At 54.5% G+C, this 13,956-nt stretch overlaps 1 protein-coding gene across 1 annotated transcript in view; it reads left to right on the top strand.

Annotated features, from left to right (window-relative positions):
- The window catches only part of MINDY4 (MINDY lysine 48 deubiquitinase 4), an 87,626-nt gene extending 76,821 nt beyond the window's left edge, over positions 1 to 10,805 (top strand). The window contains exons 16-18 of the mRNA XM_040964998.1: positions 2,732 to 2,912; positions 3,266 to 3,338; positions 10,383 to 10,805. Coding sequence (XP_040820932.1) covers positions 2,732 to 2,912; positions 3,266 to 3,338; positions 10,383 to 10,431 — 303 coding nt within the window. The 3' untranslated portion in view covers positions 10,432 to 10,805. The remainder of the gene's footprint in view (positions 1 to 2,731; positions 2,913 to 3,265; positions 3,339 to 10,382) is intronic.
- The last annotated feature ends 3,151 nt before the right edge of the window (positions 10,806 to 13,956 follow it).

The following is a 13,956-nucleotide window of genomic DNA, read 5'->3' as shown; positions in this document are numbered from 1 at the left end:
ATGACCCCCCACCAGGTTCAGGGGTGGCTGCTCCTACCCTTGTAATGTCCCCTCACCCCCTCCACTGCTGAGCTGGCCCGGGCAAGGCTCACCAGTGCAAGCCATGCTGTGTAGTGACGGGGGCCGACATGCGTGTAGGTGCAGAGGGAGTCTAGCCTCAGTGCTCCTGGCCTGACCCCTAGGTGCAGTGTTCCTTGTCTTTGTGGAGTAACTTCAGGAGCACCAAGCCTGGCAGGGAATATTCTGGAAACCACAGCCTCTTCCTTGTCCCCCCAGCAGACCACACTACTGCCCAGGTGCTGCAGCCAGGAGTACATCCATCACAGCAGGGGGCTGCATACTCCTACCCCAGGTTGCTTCTCACTTTGACCCTGGACTAAGCCACTAGACTCATGGGTCTGGACATCTGTGCATCCCAGCTGACCTCAACCCTTGTCCCCTTCCCCTTCCAATCTTGTCCCTTCCCTGAAGCCTGCAGGATCTTTAGGTATTTTTTTCCTAAGGTTTATTTACTTATTATTTATTTGAAAGGCAGAGTAACAAAAAGAGAAGGACACACACACACAGAGTTTTGTATCTATTGGTTCATCCTCAAATTCCCAGAACAGCCAGGACTAGGCCTGGCCAAAACCAAGAACTAGGAATACCGATCAGGTCTTCTAAAAGGCTGGCAGGGACCCAAATACTTGGGGCCACCTTCTGCTGCCCCCCCCCCCAAGTGCATCATTAGCAGGGAGCTGGCTGGGAAGCAGAGGCAGGACTGAGGCTCAAACATGCTCTGTATGGGATGTGGCTGTCCCAAGTGGTAACTTTCTTTTTCTGACGAATTCTCAAATCCTGTAGTGCAGTGCACCTGTGTTTGTGTGGTCGCGTAGTGTCTCTGTCGTCCGCATTAATCCTGTGAGGCCCAGACCGTTGGGAGAGCTCTTGTGGTCAGGATTGTGAGCACAATGCCAGGGATGGAAGTGAGAACTGCTCTGAAGCAGACCGCAGACACTTGTTGCCTGCCATCAAATATCGATCCTTTCAAATCACCTCTTCTAACCTGGTGGCCCACAATGGCCTTGGGTCATTCCCAAGCTCCCCAGGAGATTAAGAACCACCACTTACAAGTAACGGAGTAGCTGAGTGACTGGTGCAGTCACAAGAAGGCCTGAGACTGTGCCTGCCCCCTCCTCCACTCCAAGCCTCTGGTTACCCAAGACTCCAAAGGCTGCCAAGTGCCACCTGCTTGGAAGGGGGCTCCGGAACATCTTAGGACCTCTTGGGGTTGGTCCCCACCCAACAACCTCCCCGCTTGGAAACCTGGCAGCTGTGTTCTGCCTTTAATTCCTTACAGCCAGCTGTCCTGTGTCCCTGCTGCTGGAAAAAAAAAAAAAACAAAACTCAAGTGATGCTTCTGCTTGGGCGCTCCTTCTCCCGCTGTGAATGAGCACTGGGGCCGCCTTCCAGGCTTGCTGTCGTAGGCTACGCCCTCAGCTGCAGGAAAGCCGCTTTCCAGTAAAGGAGGGAAGCCAAGTGTGCAATGGGGCTTGGCATGTCTGGCCACGTTCCTCAAGGTATCCAATTCCCGTCTCCCTGCTGCGGGGGCCAGCTCCTTGTGCCGCTGTCTGCAGGGCCAGGCCGGGGGCTGGGGCCAGGGCACCTGGATCTTGAGAAAGGGATGAGCACATTGCAGATGCTGTGCCCTGGCCTGGAGGAAGTGACTGTCAGGGGAGATTCCCACCTGGGGACCTGGTTCAAGGTGTTTTGAACACAGCCTCAACACTCCCAAAACCCCCAGTCAGCCCAGAGGGAGCTTGGACCCAAGCAGAAGCTGCCGGGCCACCCTGCTATGATGGGCCCCAGAAGAAAGTCTGCCCTTCTCTGCACTGGAAAAAATAATTCCCATTCTTTCCTTAATCCGCAGGCTGTAGCTGCAAATACCTGAGCATGCAAACATCTCCCCGGGGCCCTGGGGATTAGGGCAGAGGCAGCCTGGCCTCGGCACGTACAGAGTTGAGTAAACCCAGGCCAGGGCTGAGAGGGGCTGGGGTAGGGGGCTGACATTCTGCCCCACATGTGTGAATGGTCAAGGGAAACAGCAGCCAGTGGCCCCAGGCCACTCCTGTCCCTGTGGTACAGTGCTGGGCACTGGCTGAGGGCTCTGATACATATTCCATGGGACCTGCTTTTCCCCCATTAAGTCACCTGCTAGGGACTTTGCAGAAGAAACTGTCCCCCAGTCTGGTGTGGATCTGCCCACATCCTCTGCTGCTCCCCTTCCTGCATGCCTATGGTGCCCTTGGCTGCTCTGCTCAGTCACCTTCCACTCTCAAACTCTTGGCTCCCCGTTCGATGGTCCTATAATGCAGAGTCAGCCAACCTGGCCCGGGGTAGGAACAGGGGAGGGGGACTGGCTGGCCCAAACTGTGGGATGCAGAGTGAGCAGCACTGGGAGCCATTGCAGATAGAGGGCTTAATGGGGGCAAAACCAGTCACAAGAAGGCCTGAGACTGTGCCTGCCCCCTCCTCCACTGTGTGTGTGTGTGTGTGTGTGTGTGTGTGTGTGTGTGTGACATCAGTCCTGTGGGTGACAGCAGACCTAGGGTACAGGCAGGGAGTGCCCTGGGCAGAGCTCTGGACTAAGTGGCAACATGAACAGATGTCATCTTAGGACCTCTTGGGGTTGGTCCCATCCTGGAGTTGGTGTGTCACACAACAGGCTTCTTTCTCCCCATATCCCATGCAGGTGGGCTGCTTCCTAAAGACCCCTCGCTTCCCTATCTGGGTGGTGTGCAGTGAGAGCCACTTCAGTGTCCTGTTCAGCCTGCAGCCCCAGCTCCTGTGTGACTGGAAGGCGGAGCGGCTCTTCGACCTGTACTACTACGATGGCCTGGCCAACCAGCAGGAGCAGATCCGGCTGACCGTAGGTGTGACTCTCAGCCCCTCCCGGGTGCCCTTAGGGAGCTCGCCCACTCAGGGGCCGGCTTGGGTGTTGGAGTAGATGTGAGAGTACCTGCAGGGGGTGGGGGCCAATGGTGCTCAGGGCTACAGCATAAACAGTGGGTGAAGAGTCCCGGATGTGATGCTGACAAATTTGCTTCTGTTTTTCAGGCAGTGGGGGGCCCTGGGAGGCCTGGGGTCAGGGGAGAGGTGAAATCAGAAGTGGGGTGGTGACTGAGCTGTGTGATGAGGCAGCTGCAGCTGAGATGGGGGACCCGAGAGCTCCTATTACCTCAGGGTGATTTCAATGTGCCCTTTTGTCTCTCTCCCTCCTCCCCAGATACCACCCAGATTTGTGCTGAAGACAAAGATAAAGATCTTGTCCCACCATTGGAGCTGTGCATCAGAACCAAGTGAGTTAGGCCCAGCTCTGGCCTCCAAATGGGGGCAGAGAGGGAGCAGGTATGGTTGGGGTGGCAGGGCCTGCAGGAAGGAGGCTGGGGTCCCTGGGTGGCAGGAACTTGGAGGGAATGCCCAAGGCTCAGTCCCCTTAGGGACTCTCTGGCTGGGACCACTCATGTGTTGGGAGAGCCAGGGAGCCTTCCTAAGCCTTTGGCCTTGGCTGGCCAGCATTGGTGCAGAGGGAGAAGCAGCTGGGGGCAGAGGCAGGATCCTGGGGTCGTGGGACTGGGAAGAAAGCACCATGCTTGTCCTAAGCTCAGCCCTTGACACTTCACTACAGTCTCACCAGTCACTACTCCATTGACCTTGGGTGTGGTAGAAGCATCTCCATTCCTCTGCTTGGGAAATGGCAGGGGTCAGGGGTCAAGGCTGGGGCACGCAGACAGGGGTCCAGGCACCACAGTTGGTCCAGGTAGTGCCTGGAGCCTGGGATTGCTGCCCACCCACAGGCAAGAGGGAGGTTGAAGGGGATTGGAGAAGTAGATAAGAAATGGGGAAAGTGCTGGAGGAGGAGGTGTTGCAAGCCCACCGGGAACACCAGGAAAGGAACTGGGAGGGTGTGCTGGGATATCCGTTCTGTGCCTTGTCCATCGTCCACCGTCCGTCTGCTGGCGCCCCTGGGCCGGGGATGCAGATTCCTGTGGGGCTCTGGGCCGGTGCATCTTTCATCAGGAGGATTAAGGGCACATGCAGGTCGCTCTCCTTTCATGTCCAAAGCCACTCATTCAAAGTGATGAGAGAAGGGCCATGATAGGAAAGGAGGTGACGCTGGCCTTGGCCCCGTTTGCAGAGAGGCGTGGGAGGCTGTAGGCTTCCTTCCTGCAGGTGGGCACCCTGGACCCAACCTCCACCACCCCTGGACTCATAGGACCCTTGCTCTGAATGCTTCATTTGGCTCTGTCTCTGGACCCCTTCCAGGAGCAGCCCACCATTCCCTGTCTCTTCTTGGGAAATTGGCACTCCATTTGTTCCAGAATCGCCCCAGCTATCTGGGACTTTAGAACATATCCAGTGGAAAGCCCACCCCTTGGGAACCATTTGCTCCAAAGTAGAGGTCTTCAAGCTGGTGTTTCTCGGGGTTCCCAGGTACTGCTGCTGGTCATGGGACCCCAGTTGAGCACCACTGTTCTGGTGACCCCCACCCCCTCTACTGCCTTGTGAGAGTCAGATACGAGGTGAGATGCAGACTGCCAGGTATCTTGCACACCTGACATGGCTACCTGCCTGTCCTTCCCCACTGTTCCCTGCCACAGTAGGCCTACAGGGATAGTCTACATGGCGACATTGCACTGTTCCAAGAAGCCAAGGGGTGAATGCTGAGTAGGGAGGCAGGGCCCTGCTCATCCGCAGCCATCAGATAACCCTGTAATGGGAACAGCAGGTCCAGCTTCCTGCAGCCTCTTCCAAGAGGTTGGATTACAAAGGCTTTGCGTGTTGTCACCGGTGTGGACTCTCAAACAGGGAAACTTGGGAAAGTGGCCTCCAAGGTCAAGGTGAAGACCTGCTGCAGGCGGGTCCGGCCTCTTGGGACTGCCTGTCAGGAAGGGGTTGCTGTGGCCTGAGCTCAGGTCATTTCCAAGCCCCTGAATAGATTCAGCGGTGTGCACACGACTGCTCATGCTGTCTTGCTGACCGGGTTGGGAGGCAGGTAGAGCCAGGGGCATTTCTTTCCTGTCATGTGAACTCCCATAGAATCCCTGGCCGAGGTTCCATTGAGGACACAGCTGGATGACACTTGGTTCCTGCTCTCACAGAGTTCACAGTCAAGCAGAGATCCAGTCTGGTTGCAGGCCAGGGAGATGCACTGACCACAATTAAGACAGCTCTGCTGTCTGTCTAGGGACATGCCTCACACCCGGCTGCTTTAGTCACAGAGAGCTCCTTGGGTACCATGTGATGGGGGTCCCTATTTTATAGACAGAGATGAGTCTTCAGGGTAGAAACCCAAACCCCGGTCACACTCTGAGTCACAGCACAGGGACCATCTTCTAGACCCACACTGTCCCAGCCCAGGGGAAGGTCACCAAGCGGGCAGTGTGACTTTATTGCACAAGCTTAACTTAGCTGGCTTGGCCCTCGGAGGGGAGCATCCTAATTGGAAGCATCCCCTGTTCCCTGTGCCTCAGCTGCTCCCTGGTGTGACGCACATCTCAGGCCTAGAGAGTCTCCTGTTACCACTGTGTGTGTGGGAAATGTGTGCCTGGCCCCCACTTTGTCTTCCCTCCAGCTGTCTGCAAAAAACAGGCACGTTCAGGGTCATCTCCAACCCAGATGCATACAGCAACCTCTCTCCTGCTTCCTGCCTGGAAGGGTTGAGACAAGGCCACAGTGGCTCTGGGACAAGCCCGAGTGGTCTATATTGAGCCTGGCAGGGATCCTGGATCTGATCCTGAGAGACAAGAAGTTGAGGGCACATCTTGGGCCAAGGCTTGCAGGTGCAGGAGGCCACATGGCTCATCCTGAGCTGGTTCCGAATGGCTGGAGCACAGGAACGGAGACCAGCACACAGGCCTGTTTGGAAGTAGACAGTGAGCAAGCCAGCAGGGTCCCTGCTGTATTCCTAGCAGTCAGGAGCTTTACTAGCAGACCTGCCTCTGTCCCCTTGCTGATCGGGGCTCTAGCAGATGTCTTATTCTCCAGGATGTGAACAACTTTGATAAGTACTGAAGATCCACGGAGGCAGGCACTGCCTGGCCCTGTGTAGTGGTGTGTACCCCTGGGGTGTGTGTGTTTGGTGGGGCCTGTGGTGACCAGGATGTGTAGTCTCCCACTGCTAAGTCGAATTGAACTCCAGGACCATGGTGTTTGCCTGGCATCATGCACGGGATCCATGTTGTTCCCCTGGGGTTTTTTGGCTACATGTGGGGACATTTTTAGACATCACTACTGAGGGTAGCTGCTGAGCACCCAGGAACACAGAAGTTGGCCTCCTCAGCAGGAGCTAGAGTGAGTGGAGAAGTGTCCTCCTGTGGGCATGCTCCCATCTCTGTCCCTGTTTGGTGTCAGTCGCACACGCAGGCTTCTTATCGCTTGTCCTTGTAACTGACTCATCCACTTTCACCAGAGCATTTGTTGTCATTGCCAGCTGCCTCGCTCAGACACTTCCTGTACTCTCTGCATTAGTGCCTCTTGTTCAGGATGGCGAGCCTTGCTTAGGTCTTCAAATATGTGTAGGAGCTTCAAAAAGCATGTGGAAAAGTGGAAGTAGAAGATCCATTTCTTTTGATGCAGAAAAAGAGGAATTTAGAATCTGTTAGGTACTAGGGGTTCTTTATTTTAAAGTTTCACGGAAAATCTGTGTTACGAGAAGACTATGCATTTAACTTCGAAATGGTTTGCACCAGAATAGACTTGGATTTTGATTCCTTTTTCTGTGAACATTTTTAGGATCACAATGAGCATGACTCACCCCCTACCCTGAAGCCAACCTACTCCAATTTTTCCCCAGGAGATGAGAGGTTGTAGCCCAAAAGATCCTAGGAGAGCTTCCACCTGCCTGTGGGAGTGGGCAGGGTACAGGCTGGGTGGGATGTAGAGGGACATAGCCTTGGGAACCAGGATGAAGGCAAGAACATCTCTCCCTTCCACAATCCTACACCCCGCCCCGACTCGCGCCCATAGTGGGGGTTGGTTTCTGGAATCAGGAAGTGCGCCTGGTGTCTGAGCCTGCAGTGTTTGCCTTCAGATCTTAATAGGCCAATAAAAGCTTTTTAATGATCTGCTCCAAGACTGCGGTGCTAAGCAAGGAAAGGGAACTAGAATCCCCAGGCAGCGTGGTCCACTCAGTTCAACCCGTGTGGACTGCCACAAATGGCTGGCACACTGTGCCCAGGAGCCTGAGGCGCATGCTGGCCTTCCCAAGCTGTCTTTCCTGCAGCCTGCTCGGTTTGTGCCGCTCAAGCCATGGCCATTTTTCCCTGCTGGGTAGACCTCCATGAGCAACCCTGGACATCATCTTACTCTAGCCTCAGGCAGTCACCCAGTGCATGGCTTCACCTGTCTGGACGCATCAGGTTGTCCAAATGCAGTTGCACTGCTGCTGTCTGTAGCCAGGAAGATGAACACCATGATGCAGATGAATTCCATTAAGGAAATTGGCCCCACCTGACCCTCAGAAGCACAGGACGTGGGCTTGGGTGCCCAGAAAACCAGCCTGCCCACTCCTGACCCACCATGGGATGAGTGGAGCTCACCCTAACTCAGTGTGAGTGGTGGTAAAGGGGCTGCCAGCTAACTAACCTGGCAAAGGTGGTTCTTTCGATGTTTAGTCTTGAGAGAAGAACTCTTAGGGATGGTTGCAGGGATCTGGTGTTTGGCATAGCCATTAGGAGACCCCTTGAGGTACCCATATTTCATGTTGGAGTGCCTGGTTCATGCCAGCATGCACCCACGGAGGCACAGTACTTGGGTTCCCACAACTCATGTGGGAGACCCAGATTGAGTTCCAGCCTGCTAGCTACAATTTGACTCCAGTTCTGGCTGCTTGAGGTCACTTGGGCCTGTGAGATAACAAATGGGAGTTCTGTATGTCTCTCAAATAAAATGAAAGCAAAAGTTTTGAACATAAAAAAAAAAAACAAGTTTCATAAGTTCTAGTTTTACCAAAAAAAGTTTTTGCAGACTTTTTTTATGCACTCAGCACATGTGGCCATAAAAATCCCAGGGCTCAAATAGTCCAGGAGGGGAAATGGGGCCTCATGGAAGGATTGGGCGCCTGGACAGCACACAGCCCAATTTGGGTTGAGACCATGGGGTGTTGTCAGACCTCATTACGTGGCACTGAGGCAACAAGGAGGTAGTTTGGGAAGTGTCTCTAAAGTCGTGTTACAGTTACTTATGGCTGAGCAGACATGGCCCACTGACTTCAGCTTGTCATGCTGCATGTTTTGACAGGAAGATGAGATTCAACGTTGATTTGTGGGCTACTCCAAGTTTCTCAGGGTGTTGGCTGGGAAGCCAGGTAGGGCAGGGCTGTGTCTGAGGTCCATATCCCCACGGGTCCCTTGGGTTATAGGGGTATTTGCTCTCAGTGCTCTCAGCTGGAGCATGGTGAAGATGGCAGTGTAGACTGCCTCCCTCTCCCCGTTCAGATCCCACCTTAATGTTAAGCTTCCCTATGGGAGCAAGAAGTGCTGCACTATGGCTCACACTGTTGTGCAGGCGACCCAAAGATGTTCCCGCTGCCAAGAAGGACCTGTCACCAGGAGGGAAGTCAGTGGGACAATCAGAGAGCAAACCCCACTGTCCCCTCCAATCTAAGCATCAGAGTCATGGAGGCAACAGATGCAGCAATGCACGTATTTGGAGAGAGACAAAGCACAAAAACCAGGGGACCGAAGAAGAAGAAGAAGGAAATTCTGGGGGTGGGAGGAGAGGCTTGGGTGTCCGAAGAGTCACTGCAGTCACTCTGGGGTGCCCACAGGGCCTGGCTTCTCGGGCTTCCCAAGGGCTGCTGTCCTGTGTGTTTGTGTGCCCCCACTAATGTGCCCAGGCACTTGAGTCATCCTTGGATGACTCACAACACCTAAGACAATGTGGATGTTATGTGTAGTTTTGGGAAAGAGTGACAAGACGTCTGAACATTCAGTGTAGATGCTGTTGTTTTTATATATATACACACCACCACCACCATTCAATGCTGATACCACCATCCAGTGCTGATTAAATCTGGATGCAGGACTAGAGGACAGGGAGGGGGCCACACATGGCCACTCTTGGTGCCCACGTGTTGCTTCTGGACACACAGCAGTGCTTACATGGGAGAACTTGTCCTCTGTCTGCTTCTAGCAGCTCTTATCCCCTCTGTTGTGGCTATTAGGAATGCAATTTTTTTTAAAGATTTATTTTTATTATTATTTTTTTTATTGGAAAGGAAGATATACAGAGAGGAGAGACAGAGAGGAAGATCTTCCATCCGATGATTCACTCCCCAAGTGAGCACAACGGCTGATACTATGCTGATCCGAAGCCAGGAGCCAATTCTGGGTCTCCCACGTGGGTGCAGGGTCCCAAAGCTTTGGGCTGTCCTCGACTGCTTTCCTGGGCCACAGGCAGGGAGCTGGAAGGGAAGCGGGGCTGCCGGGATATGGGCCCATATGGGAACCCGGGCGTGCAAGGTGAGGACCTTAACCACTGCGCCACCACGCCGGGCCCAGGAATTCAATTTTAGTTCTGAAAGAAAGCTTTAGGTTTTGAGAGCCCATGCACACGCCTTCCTTCCTATAGTCTCACACTACGATGCTTGAAAAGCACCATGGTCCCCAGTCTGAGACTCTACCACATGCTGGCAGCAGCAGTGTCCACTTCCTTCTCCTTGCAGTCTTAGGTTGGGTGACCAGGTGGAATTCGCCCAATGCTGGGCTTTGCTTGGCTACTCCATTTGCTAGGAATAACATGGTTCCTTTGGGCCTCAGAAAAGTAGTATCATGTATTAAAATGGAATGTTCAGAAATCTCTTGGTCTTACCTACAACTTTTATTTGGGATTTGAACCCACCATTAAATTGGATCTCACCTCTAGTCATTCTTTAGTTTTACTGTGTGCTTCCCTAAGGGTCATAAAGTCATTATTGAACCCCAAGGCACATTCCTGCCCCGCCCTTAGCCGCCCTGAATTTCCCAGAACTCTCTGTACCTCTTTTTCCTTCTCTATGCCCCCCACCTGCACCTGGACAGTCGGGGAGTTGCCCTGCCTAAGCACAGGGGTTGGATGCTACTGGGCCTGGATGTGCAGCCATCTGCCTGTGGACAGGGGACCCAGCAGGTCCAGGCACAGAGCACTGTAGAATAAATACATGAACAGATCGCCAGCTATCTTAGCCTTCCCTGCTACTTCAGGTCCTTGGTGGATTCGTGTGTCATCAGGGACTACATATGGGTTTATGTGAGTGGGAGGACCAGGCGAGCCAAGTGGAAGCCAAGGGGCTTTAAGTAGGAGGTAGGCTCCTGACTGAATGGCTACAGCGCTCATTCTCTGTCCTTTTACCCCTCTTTTAGGTGGAAGGGGGCCTTGGTGAACTGGAACGGCTCGGACCCCATCCTGTGATCCTCAGATGGGGTGAGCCCTGTGTCTCCTCTGCTCCTCACTGGGGGCAACCCCAACCCCCCCACGCTCCCTGTGGACCTCAGGGGCGCAACTCTGAGAAGAGCATCACCCTGACTTGGGCCAGCTTTGTTCCAGGTGCACCCAAAACCCTCCCGGCTCCTTCGCATGGAGACCCTGACCAGGACTGAGCTGAGGGCTCTGTGCCTGGCTGCAGGACCTCTTGGCTGACCCTGACTGCCAAAGACTGGAAGGACAGTAATGGGGCCTTGCTGCCTGCCTGCCTCCCTTCTGTGCTATCCTCCTGGGCCCTTCACCAAGACACCTGATGTGGGCCCTGGAGATGTCTTTGGCTGGCTTTCTATAAAACAAGGCTCAAACTTGTGTTGAGACCCGTACGTTCTAATGCTTCAATGGGCACTGTGGATGTGCACTGTGTCCTCGTGGTGACCGGGAGGGATGGGGGACAGAAAGAGGAATGACCCGGATCCCAGGACTAGGGACAAAGATGTCTTTTGACCAGGGACTGTGCAGACAGGTGAGGTCTCCTGGTCCAGGGCTGGGCAGAGGCAGTTCAGGCTATCCCCAGCTCCCCCTAACTCAGTGCTGGAAGCATGTCTCCGGGCAGGCCTGGATCCTTTTGTGAATCACCATGAAGAAGGGGTAAGGAGGGGGACTCTCAGAGAGGGTTTGGGAAGGAGGCAAAGGACAGTGGTGAGAGGTGAGGGGAGGCATGGTCCCACTGAGTGATTGCAGGGAGCTTATGGGGGGCCTCCATGTGCTGTATCAAGGATGGGATGGGGAAATCCCCAAATGTAGTATTGGCAGGTGTGCAAATGCAACAGGAGATGCCTACCAGAGCTAGCCAAAGACCTAGCCTCTGCTGTCATGTGGCTGTCCACAGACAAGCCAGGAGCCACCAGCCATGAACCAGCCCCAGGGTCTGTGCCTATGGCCATGCGCAGGACCAGACATGCCTCCCTGCTGTGTCTGCCTAGTGCCCTGGATGGCAGCTTAGTGTCTGTGTGTGCCCCTGGCACAAACAGGCAGCCCTGGATTGGGGTCCCCTTGTAGTTCTGGCTGAAAAGGGGACCTCTTTTTGTGCAGGTGACAGACACATAGGAGGGCAAGACTGACATGTGACAGTGATAGCATGGATGCATCTGGGGAGAGGCCAGGAGGAGGAGCGGCTCAGTCCTAGCCATGCCGAGATCCCCACGGGGCTTGCTGTGTAAACTCCCGTGGCCATTCACAGCAGGTTTTCAGCAGAAATGCTTCCTATATATCCCGGAAATGTTCTTGCGTTGTTTTGCTTGGCCGGGCCCAGGGCCGCCCCCAGCTGAGAGCCCGGGTGCAGGAAGCCAGTTTCCCTGCAGCAGCCTTGTTTATCAGCCTGGGAAGGAAAAGTGTGTCTTTTCAATGAAACTACTTAACCTCCTGACCAGGAGGCCTTTGGCAGGGCTCAAGAAAACACACTCTTCCCAGAACCGATCTAGAAGACGGCGGCCAAACCATGCTGAACACGCTCTCATGGGAGCCAGGCTCCAGGTGCCCTGGAGTGTTAGATGAGCGAGGCTAGTACCACCCCTTCCCTCCCCAGCCTGAAGTAAGGGCAAGTCCCCCGCACCACCCCAGGCCTCCACACACGTGGGCTTTCTCCACCAAGTACATGGTTTTCCCGGGAGAACATGAGAAAGCTCGGAAGGAGTCCTGCCTGCCCCCTCAATCATACTGAAATCTTAGTGCCCGTGTACATAAATGTTCAGGGTCTACAACCTTGCTCATGACCTTGAACTTGGAATGATGCTGCCAAAAGGTAGAGAGCTGGGTTCTGGAGTTGATTGGTGTCTCAAGGGCCAGATTTGGGGTTTCGCTTTCTGTCTCAGCTCGCCATGTGCACGGCTGTTTTGCGGGTCAGGGGAACCCCAGCAGTACTGGCGCTCAAACCAGATTGGTGTGTGATGGCATCTTTAGGTGGATCATATTCACCCCTTGAGAAGCTCAGGATTTTGTAGGGGGTTGGTGTGGAAATGCACAGGCAGCCCCCATGATAAAGCATAGAAAGGACAGGTGACCAGCAGGAGAGGTTCCTTTTAGGTATGTGTGGGACAGTGTACCTTAGGAGGTGAGAGTGTGAAGTTGTCCACTGCTTGCCGTGCCCATATGACTGGAAGTACTGGGCTTGAACTTTGTGGGTTCTGGCTGAGCTGTCTGTGAAACTACAGCCTTGTGGGTCATTGTGAAGCTGAGTGAATGCACCGGAAGTGAGACCAGTAGCCTTGACAGGTACCGAGAGTTGGGTGGAAGGTGGTTCTCACTGAAAGCGATGCTGAGAGAAGGGATATCCATGTTGCCCTTGAGTCTCAGCCGGAGCTACTGGAGGCCTGGGGGAGCTGAGACGGAGTTACAGAGCCCCAGCAGCAGGGGCACCACAGTGTTTTGTCCTGGGGTGGCAGGAGGAAACTGCTCAAAGCCCTACTTAAGGGCTTCTTGGGGCAGGGATGTAGAGTGCTGGGTAGAGGCCAGGAACCCCCCTGGGGGCATGTGATTCTCCGGGGAAAGTGGTGCAGTGCAGAAGCAAGGAGTGGCACCCATGAGAGGCAACTGAGATGACCCTGCCGGGATCCCTGGCCTTTAGGGGATCGTCAGGCTGCCAAGTGCACTCATAGGTGCTTCTGTACACCTGCTTGAGTCCTTCCTACCCCCACTCAGGCCCTAATCCTTACAGGGCTGTGGGAGCTGTCATTGCCAGGCAAAAATGCCAGGCATTTGCGATAGTGGAGATTGTTTCATGCACCCTGCGGGCTGGGGTGGGGTGGTGCGGGCTGGCAGGCAGGTGGAAGAACTGCACCCGTGCCGGCCTGCATGAGCGCCAAGGATGCACACCCAGCAGCTTCGTTGTGTACTTGCAGGCGCCCTGCTGGCCTGGGTTGGGCTGGGCTGGGGCCTGGCAGTGGCCTTCTTCAAGTCATCCCACACTCCTGCCCACAGTCCTATGAAATATCTACCCTGTGTTCTGTCCACTCTTTGCTGGCGCAAATGGGAAGCTTGAGGCTCAGGCAGGACTCCTGAATTAAGAATCCTGTTAAGGGGTCTTTCAGTTTGCATATCCACATCTCACAAGCCAATCCAGCAGGTGGTCTTTGGGCAGAAGGAAATGAATCCGAGGGGGCTGGAGGCAGGAGCTTATTCCAGCTGCCCCTCTCCCTTGCCCTGCTGCCCTACAATACTCCACCCACCCAAAATTGTGGCACCTGCTTCCCTGGTGGTTCCATACTGCCTAAGCCTTCCCTGGTTCCTACCCTCAGCTCCCCACGTCCTTTTGTCACATCCCACCTGTCCTATAGCTCCAAGGCTGCCTCTTTGGATGGCTCTCCTAGGTTGCCCAGCTGCAAGCCCCAGGACTTGCACAGATGCTCCGTGGACAGTCCAGATGCCGATGAGTTGGATGTGAGTTTCTGGGTGACAGCTCCCCCCGCTGTCACACACACATACTCACAAGCATAGCTACATGCACATTCACACATA

Source organism: Ochotona curzoniae, unplaced genomic scaffold (genome assembly GCF_017591425.1).
Source record: "Ochotona curzoniae isolate NIBS_2020 unplaced genomic scaffold, NIBS_Ocur_1.0 scaffold_3835, whole genome shotgun sequence".
NCBI classification, from domain to species: Eukaryota; Metazoa; Chordata; class Mammalia; order Lagomorpha; family Ochotonidae; genus Ochotona; species Ochotona curzoniae.
Note: the sequence above shows the minus strand (reverse complement) of the source record. Positions and strands in the feature narration are given on the sequence as shown.